The following is a 13,166-nucleotide window of genomic DNA, read 5'->3' as shown; positions in this document are numbered from 1 at the left end:
TTATTCTTAGAAAGTTTATAAAAACGATTTTTAAAATATTGCAACTTTCGTAAATTTTTATCCACCTAGAGGGTCGAATTATCTGGAGCTTTATATCAGATTAAACGTTTTCACATTAAACAAAAGACGACCAATCGCCAAATTTAAATTTATACATATTAAATTATAAAAATTGATTGTTCTGAATTACTTAATTTAATTAATTTGAGAGTACCTCGTACACAGAAAAAACCTAGTCTCATTTTTGTTGCAACTCAAAATGAGCCAATGCTAAACGACATAGACAGTGGCGCCACCAACCTGACTAATTTTTGTTGCACTTCAAAATGAGTAGCAATCACTCGAAAAAAAATCATTTTTTCCCACGTGTCGCACACGACGTTTTCTCTAACGCCTCGCGAGGAAATGCATTTTTATTAATTAGGAAGAATTAACAATGTATATATATGCAATGACAATTGTTTGGTTTTTTAAATTCAACAATGTTTTATCTATTTATTATTATATTTATTTATTATTTATCAAAGAAAAACTAAAAATATATTACGATTTACCTTCCCCACGCTCGGCTGAGGAATTAATAAATGTTCAACTTCCCCAATACTTTTCTAACCAAGAAAGTTGCACTTTCAGAGCAGGCGTTGGAGAAAATAAATTTTCCACAATTAAATTTCTGTTTTAGAATAAAAATAATAATAGTAAAAAAAATAGTAAAAATACAGTAGTAGTTAGAAATTTGAGGTTATGTTATGGCACAAATTATTTTTCACGATGTAATTTAATTATATATATCTAAAAAGTGAAATTTTCTCAAAAACCAAAACTAAATAAAATAAAAATTTTTTTTTTTTTAATTCTGAATTTTAATTACGTGTTGAGTAGAAAATTAGCGTTCTTGTGGTTATAATTACCCCGCGTTTGACCGTGTGTTAAGTTTAAAAAAATGTACACTGAGAAAAAAAATTTATAGTGTTTGTAACAAAATTGTTTGGTTAGGCAATTTTGGTTCTTGTAACCAAATTTTGGTTGGCTGAAACAAAGTCATAGAGTTATCTCAACCAAACATTTGATTAGGCCAACAAAATTATTTGGTTGAACATTTTTAAATTCCAACCAAAATTTGGTTACGACAATAAAATAATTTGGTTAACACAACAAAATAGTTTAGTCTAAAAAACCAAATGATCGTTTGTTGTCCTAACCAAATTTTGGTTGCTCTGACTAAACATTTTGCTCAGGTTTCTTTATTTTTTCACCTAGAATTTGCCAAAAAAAAATTCTAAATTCTAATTTGATATGAAATGTCCCATTAATGTTAATTATTATAATTTGTGGAAATCCCACTCCCCCCCTCTCAAAAAAAATTCTTTTGACATATAAATAATGCGCAATTATAAATCCAAATGATAAATTCACTTCGCATAACACATGTACATATATGATAATGTTCATATGGCCAAAAAAACACATATATTACAGTCGTATTGTTTTTGGAAGGTTTATAACGATATATGTATATATATATATATATATATATATATGGGGAAGTTTTATTCTACCTGCGCGAAGCACTTTAGATATATAGAGAGTTTTCCCCTTTTCAGTTTCAAACTATAGAATAGGTCGCTTTAAGGGTCATAAAACATTTGTTTCCCTTTCTGCCATTTGGCAAAGAACTATATATACATATACATTCATATATATATATATATTTCGTTCGCTGCTGGGATTTTGAATTGAATTTGAAATCAGGGGACTCGATTTTATAGTGGCTGGTGTCAAACGTTAGATTGCAAAACGTTCATAGCTTACCGCGAGAGACTTGGATTTCAAATCGAGAAAAACCTCAAAAAAAAAAATATCTTAAAAAAAAAGTTATCAGTTTACTTCATCTTTTGGTCGCAAAATCGTTTGCAAACGTTCTATTCGAGATATGGAGTTGGATTTAGTTCACATTTTTTTTTTGTTTATATTTTTCACGCAAAAAGAAAATTTTATTTTATTTTAACTTTTTTCGAAATTTTAATATTCAAATTTATTTAAAATAATCAAGTAATTATAAATATTATTATAATATTATTAACAGTAATATAATAATATTAATTATTATAATTATTATTTTATACTTTTTGTTAAAACCGGTTTTTTTTATATATAATAATAATTGAGAAATGAAAAATCCAAAGAACGATTATTTTGGTTTTAAATCATATTTATTCATATATTATATTTTATTTATTTATTAACTTACTGTTTATTGTTATTATTCAAATTGTATATTTTTTGATAGACTCCCTCTGAAGGGGAAATCGATTCGATTTCGAAACGTTGGATTAAATATAAATATATATTTTTATTCTTTGTCCGAATGTTTTCGTTTTATTTGCCTTATTTCATTCCAAGTGCGAAAACCATAACGGCCAAATACTGGCTCAATATTGGCAAAACAGGTAACGAGCCTTGGTATACAATATTGGACCGACTCTTGTCGTGTTAACTGCAGTTGGACGTCGAGGGAGTCAAGTATCATATGCCATTACTGGGCCAATCTTGGCTGCCATTAGTGGCCCAGTATTGTCAAAGTTTAAACAAGTTTAAAAAATTATAATTATTAATTAATTAACTAATTAATTCATTATAGATTTATAATATAAGTATTGACAGAAAGCGTAATTGTTTAAACATTTGAAAAAATATAAAATTTTGTAACGCTCGTGGGAACCGAACTCGCAACCTAACGCATCGAAGTCTAACACGCTAACCACTAGACTAGACGCGAATATGGGAATCTCAATACAAAAATGTTTTAATAAGCTCCATTTGAGGGACATTTCAGCCATTAATGCGCCATTACTCGACCAAGATTCGTTCCAACTTTGGAAAAAATGACTTGTCAAAATAAATTCAACATTTCAACCGTCAATGGGCCAATAACGACCCGCAGTAATGGGACAGAGTTCGTCTCAATTATGGAAAATTAGAATTATCAAGTATTGGTGCCAATATTGGCCCAGTAATGTGACGGAGTTTGGCCCAATAATGCGTCAAATTAGAGTAACCGAGAATCGATGTCAATATTGGCCCAATAATGGGAAGAATTGATTGCCAGTACTGCAGTACGATGTAAAAACTTAGTTAAGTCATATTTTTGACAAAAATGAGTTTTTGGTATCAATGGATTCGTAAGAAAAAACTGCGTCTGATTACGTTATTAAAAATTTGTTATTTTAATTATTTATTGCAAAAAATAGTTATTAAAAATCTACAAAAACCCAGAAAATGAAAGAATACTTGATAAAAACTCAGTTAACTCGAGTTGAGTAGTCCAAAAATCGTAGGAAGCGTTGAAATCGAGCATAAGATACAAAATAAAAACTTAGTTAACTCGACTTGAGTGTCTTCTCTTTCGAAAAGTGGCATGAGCCGGACAGTGCATTTCGATGGGATCAAGCGTAAGTCAACTTCGTTAAAGTTCGGATTTTCGTCGGGTGAATTCGGAATCCGATGCATTTAGCTTGAGTTAACTAAGTTCTTACTTCTGAACGAAGGCTCGCGCTCGCCTACCTTTTCGAAAAGCACTACGTAACTCGAGTTAACCAAGTTTTGCTTTTAAAAAATAAAACGTAAGTCAATTATTTAATATAATTTGTTTAAATAATTAACTTTTGACTTCAGAATTAAAAAGAACTCTATCAAATTACCTAGGAAGTGAAGTTAGATTAAAGAATTATTTATATTACATTAGGTTTTTAAATACAAACAGTTTTTCGTCATTTTCTCCGTTCGAAAAAAATATGACTTAACTAAGTTTTTGTTTCGTACGGCAGAGTACTGGTCCAGTAACGTTTGCCGTACTTTGGCAAACATTATACTAGCCCAATGTTGGGCCGTATTAGCGCAGTCTTGGCATTTTGCACATGGGATATTTATATAATTATTATTATTATTTAAAATAAATTAATTATTTAAAAATAAATTAATTAATTTCAAATAAAATTACTCTCACAATATGATGTGAAAATACACTCATTGTGAAATGCTCCCATACTATAGGCGGAGAAAAAAGTTTACAAAGATAATTTAGTGGTTTTGCGGGAGAAAAAAAAGAGAGACAAATTTATTCCGAAAAAAAAAAAAAAAAAAAAACAGCAAGTGCTTACCTGATCGTTGTCTTGTTGTTCTTGTCCGTAGGTCGGGGTTTCACCATTAGGGGTGGTTGAGGCGGAGGGTCGCTGCGACGTTGACAGGTTGATCGCGCCGTCTCCGTCTGTGTCATGATCCATTATGCCATCGTCCTGAAATCACGAAATTTTCCTATTGTTTACCCACTTTCATTCAAAATCTCATTTATCATTATTATTATTATTATTATTATTGACAAAAATTACGTAATCAAAACAATAGCCAACGTTTATATAAACATCCATTTATAATATTTTTATACATTTCATTGAAATTAAATAAATTAATTACAATATATTTAATAATATTTTGCAATTATTTTTTATTCTTTATCCGCTGCACAAAAAATATTGAGATAAAAAAAAAAAATTAAGAAAACGAAATTAAAAAAAAAAAAGAATTAAATTATTGCAATTTTTTTTTTTTTTTTTTTTACATCGTTTTCCTTTGCGAGGACAATTTCCTCAACTTCCTTCCTTTCTTCAAAATTGAATTTCACTTCGAGGTCATGAAGTCTGCATTTAACAGATCACCGCAGAATATGTATATATCACGTCACTACTTTTATTAGAACTTCAACATACGGCAATTAACACAAGCAATCCACTACACAAGATGCTTCTTTCTTCTTATTCACCATGAGATTATTATTTTTTTTTCTCTCTTCTCGATGAATGTTTCCATTACGTCACATATATATCAAACAGTGACTGTTCATATATGTAATAATATATATATATACGATTATTATTATTATTATAACATAATCTCAAGTTGTTCGTATATATTCAACTTCAATTCATCGTAGATTCATTACACTTCCGCTTCCTTTATTACAAACTAACACTACACTATTTAGCCAAAAAAAAAAAAAAAATGGTAATTAACTGTTGTCAAGTTGAGAAAAAAATTTCTCCCAACAGAACAATGGTTTACACACTATATCTATATATAGATATATATTGTATATAGCACGCATAACATGCGTGTGTCTTGTTGCACACACCCGGTCGAATAGCACACGCGGCGCCCGGTATTTATTGTATTTGATAAGAAATACTGATTTTTTACTATAATATAGATTTTGAAAAAAATTTTTTTGAAAAAAAAAATGAAGGAACGAAAAAAAAATTTTTAAAAGTTAACGCGTCGACGGAGAAGCGAGAACTAAACTAAAAGCGGCAGAGAGGTATAACCGGCGGGGCCATTGCTTATTGTGTAAATATAAACAAATATCGTTGAAACCAACCAACAGGCCTGCTTTTAGTCCCTCTCCTCTCTGCCCATTCCCCTCGTATGCCCTAGCGACGACCACATCGGTGCTCCGTCTCACGTCGCTCCCCTTCCGCGATTCATTCTTCCCTTTACTCTCTGTCCCCCCCCCTCCTCCCATCGCCTCTTCACTCCTCTCTCGCAGCCCCCTGACTCAACAAACTCACATGTACGACGTATGAGGTATATCATATGCTGTTCTTATGTGTCAACCAAACATGATGCTTATACACCTCTATATATCGTTTGCTAGACTCTTGTGAGTGTCGTGCTACTTTGGATATAAATTATAAAAAAAAAAAAAAAATTTTTAACAAAAGTTTTCTTTGATAATAATTTGTTTTATATATTATGGATTTTTTTGTGGTTTGATCAACTTTTTTCGGGACATTCTAGATTAATATATTGTTAAGTGCGAATATATGTGATGAAAAAGTGTTGTGATTCTTTAAACATTTTCGTATACAGAGTTTATTTGATAAATTTTTTTTTGTTTCCTTTGTTTTTTTGTAGCCTTTTTGGAATCGATGAAAATGCCATTTTATGGATACAAAAAAAAAATAGGGTAGATTTGTGGCCACTTGAAACGATTTGTCATCTTTTATTAAAAAAATAAATACACTAACTCGCATACTATATTTAATTATAATTTCTTTTTTATCAAGTCTAATATATATATTATTAATTTAATTACGATAATTCAAAATATTTTAAAACTGTTTATTATTTTTAAAAAAATTAAATATTGCTTCAAAAGTTCTTTTTCACCAGCTGTGGCCATTGCACCATTTCTAGCCACTTTTTGTTCTAATTTTGGCCACGAGTTTTTTTTAAATATTTAAGGTTATTATTTCAAAATTAATATATATATATATATAATATATAAAAGAGATAAATTACAAAAATATTGCTATTAATTTTAAATAATAATTATTTTCTAACAATGATGTTATGACAGCTTATACACTAACAATGAACAAAAAATTATTGTTCTAATTTGCACTGTAAAAAATAAATATTTTTTTCAATTGAGCCAACTAAACTTCAATCAAAAATAAGTTGTCACACTTTTTGTTAAATTATTTCCAAATTCTATAAATGTATACATTGTAATGAAATAGTTGCAGAAAATTTAATAATATCAAAAGAAATCTGAAAATGACCAAAATCGGTGCAGTGGCAAAAAGTTAACAAAAAGTCAGTGATTTAAATAATATTATTTCTAGTAATCAATTACAAAAATTATTATGGAAATTATCAATGTATAATTTGTATAGTTGCATATAAAAATTTGTAAAATTGACACATTTAATGAGGTTATGTTCTATACTTTAAATATGGAATTTTTTTCGAAATTTTTTTACTCATTCGTGATTCATTCCTTTATTCATATGCTTAATATTGTCAGAAAATAAGTTGGCTTTAAACAATATAAATTCTTCCCCGCAAATAACGAATAACTATTAATATTAATTATACATTAAGTGCGTGAGTTTATTTAAAAACTTTGAAAACTGCGTTTCAAATCTTCATTTAAAATAAATTAGAAGCTCATAAGATTTTTGTTTTTATTATATTATTATTCATTATATTAGCTTAACAATTTTAACATTTAAAAATATATGTTGAGATATTAAATATCCCGTGAATATCCTAAGAATATCCCACGGACATCCTGAGGATATCCCACGGACATCCTGAGGATATCCCATGGATATCCTGCGATATAATATCCAACAGATATTTTGTGGATGTCTTAGGGATATCCTGTGGTTATCCTATGGATGTTCTGTTGATGTCCCACAGACCGGCGGTTTGGATATCCCTATAGATATCCCAACATATCCTGGGGACCATTCTAGGATATCGACCATTGATATGGATATCCTTTTGTTATGAGGGTTTATTATTTATTAATTTCTTTAAAAAATTTAATGGACAAATAAATATTTTTCCTTGCGAAAAATGAAATTTTTCTTCTAAAATTTTGTCTATTAAAAAAAAATGCAAAAATTTTTTTTTGGGCAAAAAATTATAATAATATGTATTAAAAAAAAAATTTTTTTTCTTCTAAATCGTTGATCATGAATGTTGTGGAAGTTTTAGCCGACGTGTATTTTTAACACTTTCAAACTTAGGTAATATTGGTTTAGGGCGCTGTGTCAATTATTACCTATATAGTGTAAAAGTGATAAAAATACCGAAAATGTAAAAGTTTTGGTATTTAAAGTGTGAACATATAACCTTATTAAATATGACAATTTTACAAATTTTGATATAACTACAAATTATACATGGATAATTTCTAAAAAAAAAAAAAAAAAAAATTTAGTGTACAGTTAAAAATAACTAATTATTATAATTAAATTCAATTTTAGGTTATGTTAAAATAATTAAAATTTCCGGTAATTATAATTCAGTTAAATTTAACTTTCTTTTTTCATAATAATTTTAGTAATTAAAAAAAAACATTTGACGAAAAAAAAACGGTTTCGAATAATGAAAATTTTAGAAAATGAAAAGAAAATCAAAATTTTAAGAAAATATAAAATTTTATCAAAGAAGAAATTTTTTTTTTTTGAAAAATGAGAATTTAAAAAAATTCCAAAATAAAATTACATTTTCGAAAAAAGTGAGGATTTTGTGACAATTATTTATAAAATAAAAATAATTAAATTTTGGTAATTTTCAAAAGTATTGATATTTTAATGATAGAATGTCCAAGCGCCCATCCTGCTGGAAGGGTCTTCTGGCAGGACACTTGGACAAGACGCTGCATACTGCCGGCAGGATGCTTCTCCGCACATTGCACCATCCTGCCGGCAGGACGCAATTTATTTAAAACATATATATTTCCATTAAATTTTCTTAAATTACCAGATAAATTTCCATAAATTACCAAAAATTACCCTATAAATTTCCAAAATTAGTTTTTAAAATTTTCTTTTATATATTATAAATTACATTAAAATATTCATAAATTACCATAAATTACCAAAATTAGTTTTCAAATTTTTCTTTTATATATTATAAATTACCGCTAAAATTTCATAAATTACCGCATAAATTTCCTGCAATAATTTTTAAATCTTAAATTTTTTTTGTATTACAATTATAAATTACCTGAAAAATTTCATAAATTACCGCATAAATTTTCATAAATTACAACTTAAATTTTCTGCAATAGTTTTTGAATCTTGAATTTTGTTTGTATTATAATTATAAATTACCTCATAAATTTCCATAAATTCAAAAATAAAAAAAAAACCCTCCCAGGGATCCCTAGAAAAACATCTCCTTTAACAAATCCATTTTGATTCTTTTGTTTTAGATGATTCTATTGCGAGTTACAGTGAACACCGTAAATAACTTTTTTTTGGGGAGCCAGAGGAAATGTACTGTCACTCGATCAATTCTCAATATTTTGCAATTAAACTTTGATGAAATACTGTTCAAATGTTGTACTATTATATAAAAATTTAATAAATATATTAACTCTTTCTGTATAGCCAAAAAAAATTCGTAAAAATATGCATTTTTTTCATGGAATTAAACTTACCCCCCCCCCCCCCCTTAAACATTTAATTTTTTTCCGTGCGCAAAAAAAATTCACTCATTTTTGCAACAATTTGCGAATGTAATTATTTTACAAGAGTATAATAAAGATTTATATTTCAATATGTATGTGCAAATTTCTTGAACTCAGAAATAAATAAAAAAAATTTAGAAGGTAATTTTTTTTTTTTGTTACTCATAATTCAGAAAAAAACATATCTCGTATATATATATATATATATAAAGACCAGGTTTAAAATTTGACGAGAATCGTTTTATAAGTATACTTATGTGCACTTGACGTAATACGGCCTGTGTGTTTGAGAAGAAACAGGCGGGCTAAGAAAAGCACGTGATTCTTATAGCCTCTGGGACTGTATAGATGCTGTAATTTCGTGCATCATGTGCTTCTTAACACTTTAGTGATAAACAAACCTCCAGCACTAAAGAGTAAAAGTAACCATAACACATGCGAACAGAAGATAGTTAATTACCGGGTTTATTTTCTATTACATTTTTTACAACAAACTAAAATACTATAAATATTTTTCTATTATAAAATTATACAAATGATGTAATGGCAATATACATATATTTAACACACTGGTTTTTGTTAATTTTTTTTTACGAATTGATTCTGACCTTATATTAGTGTAAATAATACGATTAAAATTTTGTGTTCTTATTTTTAATTCTTTTATAAACTTTTTTGGTATTTACAGATTTCGAAATATTTTTTAGTTTAATTAATTCAAAATTCTGATTTTCAGTTAATAAAGAAACATATTATCAAAAATATGTTGAAGAAAAATTTTCTTTTTTAAAAATTAAAAACAATTTTTAAAATAATATACGCATACTTCACAGTTGTACGTTAATTTATACTGTATGCATGAAATGTATGCTGTTTATGAAGTAATTTTCCTTCAATATACACCATGATATTTATAAGACAGTTGTGTACGGTTCATCCAACTATTGTTAGAGGCTCTCAGGTATATGAGTGTGTGGTCCTATGACAACAAAACTCGAGCTTAAAATAGGCACAGCAGCTGGCCCTTATGGTTTGTGTGCTCCAAATATGTATTTATTAAATAAACATAAAGCTATCGAATAGATGGAATTTTTTTTTTTTTTTTTTTTATTTTGCCTCCAAGCAGTTTTATTTATGCTTTATGCCGATTGCCTGTTGCGTTTTAAATAAAAAATAGCTCCAGGATGTGAAAACGAAAAAAACAATTTCATTGGCAGCTGATGTGAAATATATATATATATATAATATAAATATGCCACATTGAAATAGTAGTTGTGTCAAATAAAGCATTTATTGATAAATTATTATTTCAATTGCTATTGCCATTTTTTTACATACAAAAATAAAAATACAATTCACTTCATTTTATATAGAGAGTTGCGTGAATTCGGGATAATTTTAAAATTTTAAATTTATAAAATGTTCAAAAAAAAATTTTAACATCCGTTTCAAAATAATATTAAATTAAAAATACCTAATATAAATTTTAAATTCAAAAAATTATTCAAATATATGTTTAAATTAACTCTAATAAGTATACAATAATAAGTACAACTATAAGGGAGCATTATGTTATTAAAATTTTTTAGTGTCACATTTTGGATCCTCCATCCATATATTAACGTTTTGACATCTGTATATCTGTTTGTTTGTCATAAAAACTCTCCTAGAGAACGTAACTGGAAGTCAACTGCACGATTTCTGAAATATGACACTGTCACATTACGGATCATCCACCCATATATTAACGTTTTTTGGCACTTATTTGTCTGTTTGTTCATTGTAAAAACCCTCATATAGAACGAAACCGGAAGTCAAATGCACGACTTCTGAAATGTGACACTGTCACATTACGGATCCTCCACCCATATATTAACGTTTTATGGCATTTATTTGTCTGTTTGTTCATTGTAAAAACCTTCCTATAGAACGAAACCGGAAGTCAAATGCACGACTTCTGAAATGTGACACTGTCACATTACGGATCATCCACCTATATATTAACGTTTTATGGCATTTATTTCTCTGTTTGTTCATTGTAAAAAACCCTCATATAGAACGAAACCGGAAATCAAATGCACGACTTCTGAAATGTGACACTGTCACATTACGGATCCTCCACCCATATATTAATGTTTTGGCATCTGTATATCTGTTTGTTTGTCATAAAAACCCTCCTAGAGAACGTAAGTGGAAGTGAATTGCACGATTTCTGAAATATGACACAGTCACATTACGGATCCTCCACCGATATATTAACGTTTTTTGGCTTTTATTTGTCTGTTTGTTCATTGTAAAAAACCCTCTTATAGAACGAAACCGGAAATCAAATTCACGACTTCTGAAATGTGACACTACATTACGGATCATCCACCCATATATTAACGTTTTTTGGCATTTATTTGTCTGTTTGTTCATTGTAAAAACCCTCCTATAGAACGAAACCGGAAGTCAACTGCACGACTTCTGAAATGTGACACTGTCACATTACGGATCCTCCACCCATATATTAACGTTTTATGGCATTTATTTGTCTGTTTGTTCATTGTAAAAACCTTCCTATAGAACGAAACCGGAAGTCAAATGCACGACTTCTGAAATGTGACACTGTCACATTACGGATCATCCACCTATATATTAACGTTTTATGGCATTTATTTCTCTGTTTGTTCATTGTAAAAAACCCTCATATAGAACGAAACCGGAAATCAAATGCACGACTTCTGAAATGTGACACTGTCACATTACGGATCCTCCACCCATATATTAATGTTTTGTCATCTGTATATCTATTTGTTCGTCGTAAAAACCCCCCTATAGAATAAAACCAGAAGTCAATTGCACGACTTCTGAAATGTGACACTGTCACATTACGGATCATCCACCAATATATTAAAGTTTTGGACATTATTACTTGAAGGAGAACTTATTTACAGAAATTAATACATAAAAATTATTGCCAATTTTTAATAAAAGTTGCAAATCGCGGATACAAAAAAGAAAAATATTGATGATGCGTCTAGAATAGATCTCCCATAAAAAAAAGGGTTGCAGTTAATTTACTGAGTGCAGACGAGCCAGAAGGCAGGCGGACAACTATAAGACAATTCTGAAAGGGGGAATGATCACATATACATATATAGGGTTGAGAGACCAGAAGTAAGAAGAGATAATATGGGATGTCACATGAAAAGGGAGTCGACAACGTGGTGGACGTATGTCCTCGTGCCAGGAAAATTCACGATATACATATATATATATATATATACAGTGGCAACACGCGCGTATAGACATGAGCGTTCTACTTTGCCCGTTGGCCCTCTCTAAATAATAAACGAGAGGATTTACCCCCGTCCGGTACATAAAAATACTTGAATCTGAGAAATTAGCGAGGTAACGGGCTGTCGTCGTTCAACGCCGCCGCCGCCGCTGCCTCGCCGTTGGGGTTCTCTTCTGGAACGCGATCCAGGAAAAAAGGGGACCTAAAAGGGTTGAATTAATGTCGCGATAAATATATGATTTAAGGTGGAAACGTTTGCAACTCGGGCTAATTTTTTATCTCAGACCGCGCGTTCGTGAGAGGGTTTTTACCCTAGAAGGTTTATATATAGAGACAGTATGGAGAAAGAGAGAATGAGTGAGATACCGCGTTTATAAGCGATGAGAAAGAGGAAAAAGAGAACGTCCTCTCGGACACTATACAGTTGAACGAAGAGGCGCAGTGGTGGTGAGTCGACGTAATTTACTACCGCTGAAAATTTGAGTCGACGCGCGCTTTTTAATAGTTCGCGCACTCTCTTCTCGCAGGCACACACCAAAACATTCAGAGTTCTCGCCTCTCCTTCATTTCTTTATAAGCGAACGAAAAGAACTATTCGCTACACTGCTTTTCCCACTATTTAGACATTTTTTTTTCTATATGTTTTACTTATGATATATATATACCGAGTGTGTTTTCTTGCAGTGTGAAATTTCAAAACGATAAAAACAAAAATGACAGTTAATTATTAATTTCAATTTTTTTATTAAAATTTTGAAGTTTTTCTATATAGCGATTTGAAAAATTATTTTGTCTACTTTGATTTTGCTTATCATTCTATTGCACGGTGAGCTAAGATGAAGT

General features: G+C 29.6%; 1 protein-coding gene across 10 annotated transcripts in view; it reads right to left on the bottom strand.

Annotated features, from left to right (window-relative positions):
- Nucleotides 1–13,166, bottom strand: part of LOC127285903 (forkhead box protein P1) — a 426,402-nt gene that overhangs the window by 172,433 nt on the left and 240,803 nt on the right. For 9 of the 10 annotated variants that reach the window (XM_051312187.1, XM_051312131.1, XM_051312122.1 and 6 more), the window contains exon 4: nt 4,161–4,295. In XM_051312187.1, the coding sequence (XP_051168144.1) occupies nt 4,161–4,295 (135 nt within the window). Of the gene's footprint in view, nt 1–4,160; nt 4,296–4,618; nt 5,383–13,166 lie in introns of those variants that run through there. The other variant, XM_051312177.1, reaches the window with a different exon arrangement.

This window comes from Leptopilina boulardi, unplaced genomic scaffold (assembly GCF_019393585.1).
Source record: "Leptopilina boulardi isolate dan_hultmark-lab unplaced genomic scaffold, ZJU_Lbou_2.1 LbouV2_121, whole genome shotgun sequence".
NCBI lineage: Eukaryota > Metazoa > Arthropoda > Insecta > Hymenoptera > Figitidae > Leptopilina > Leptopilina boulardi.
Note: the sequence above shows the minus strand (reverse complement) of the source record. Positions and strands in the feature narration are given on the sequence as shown.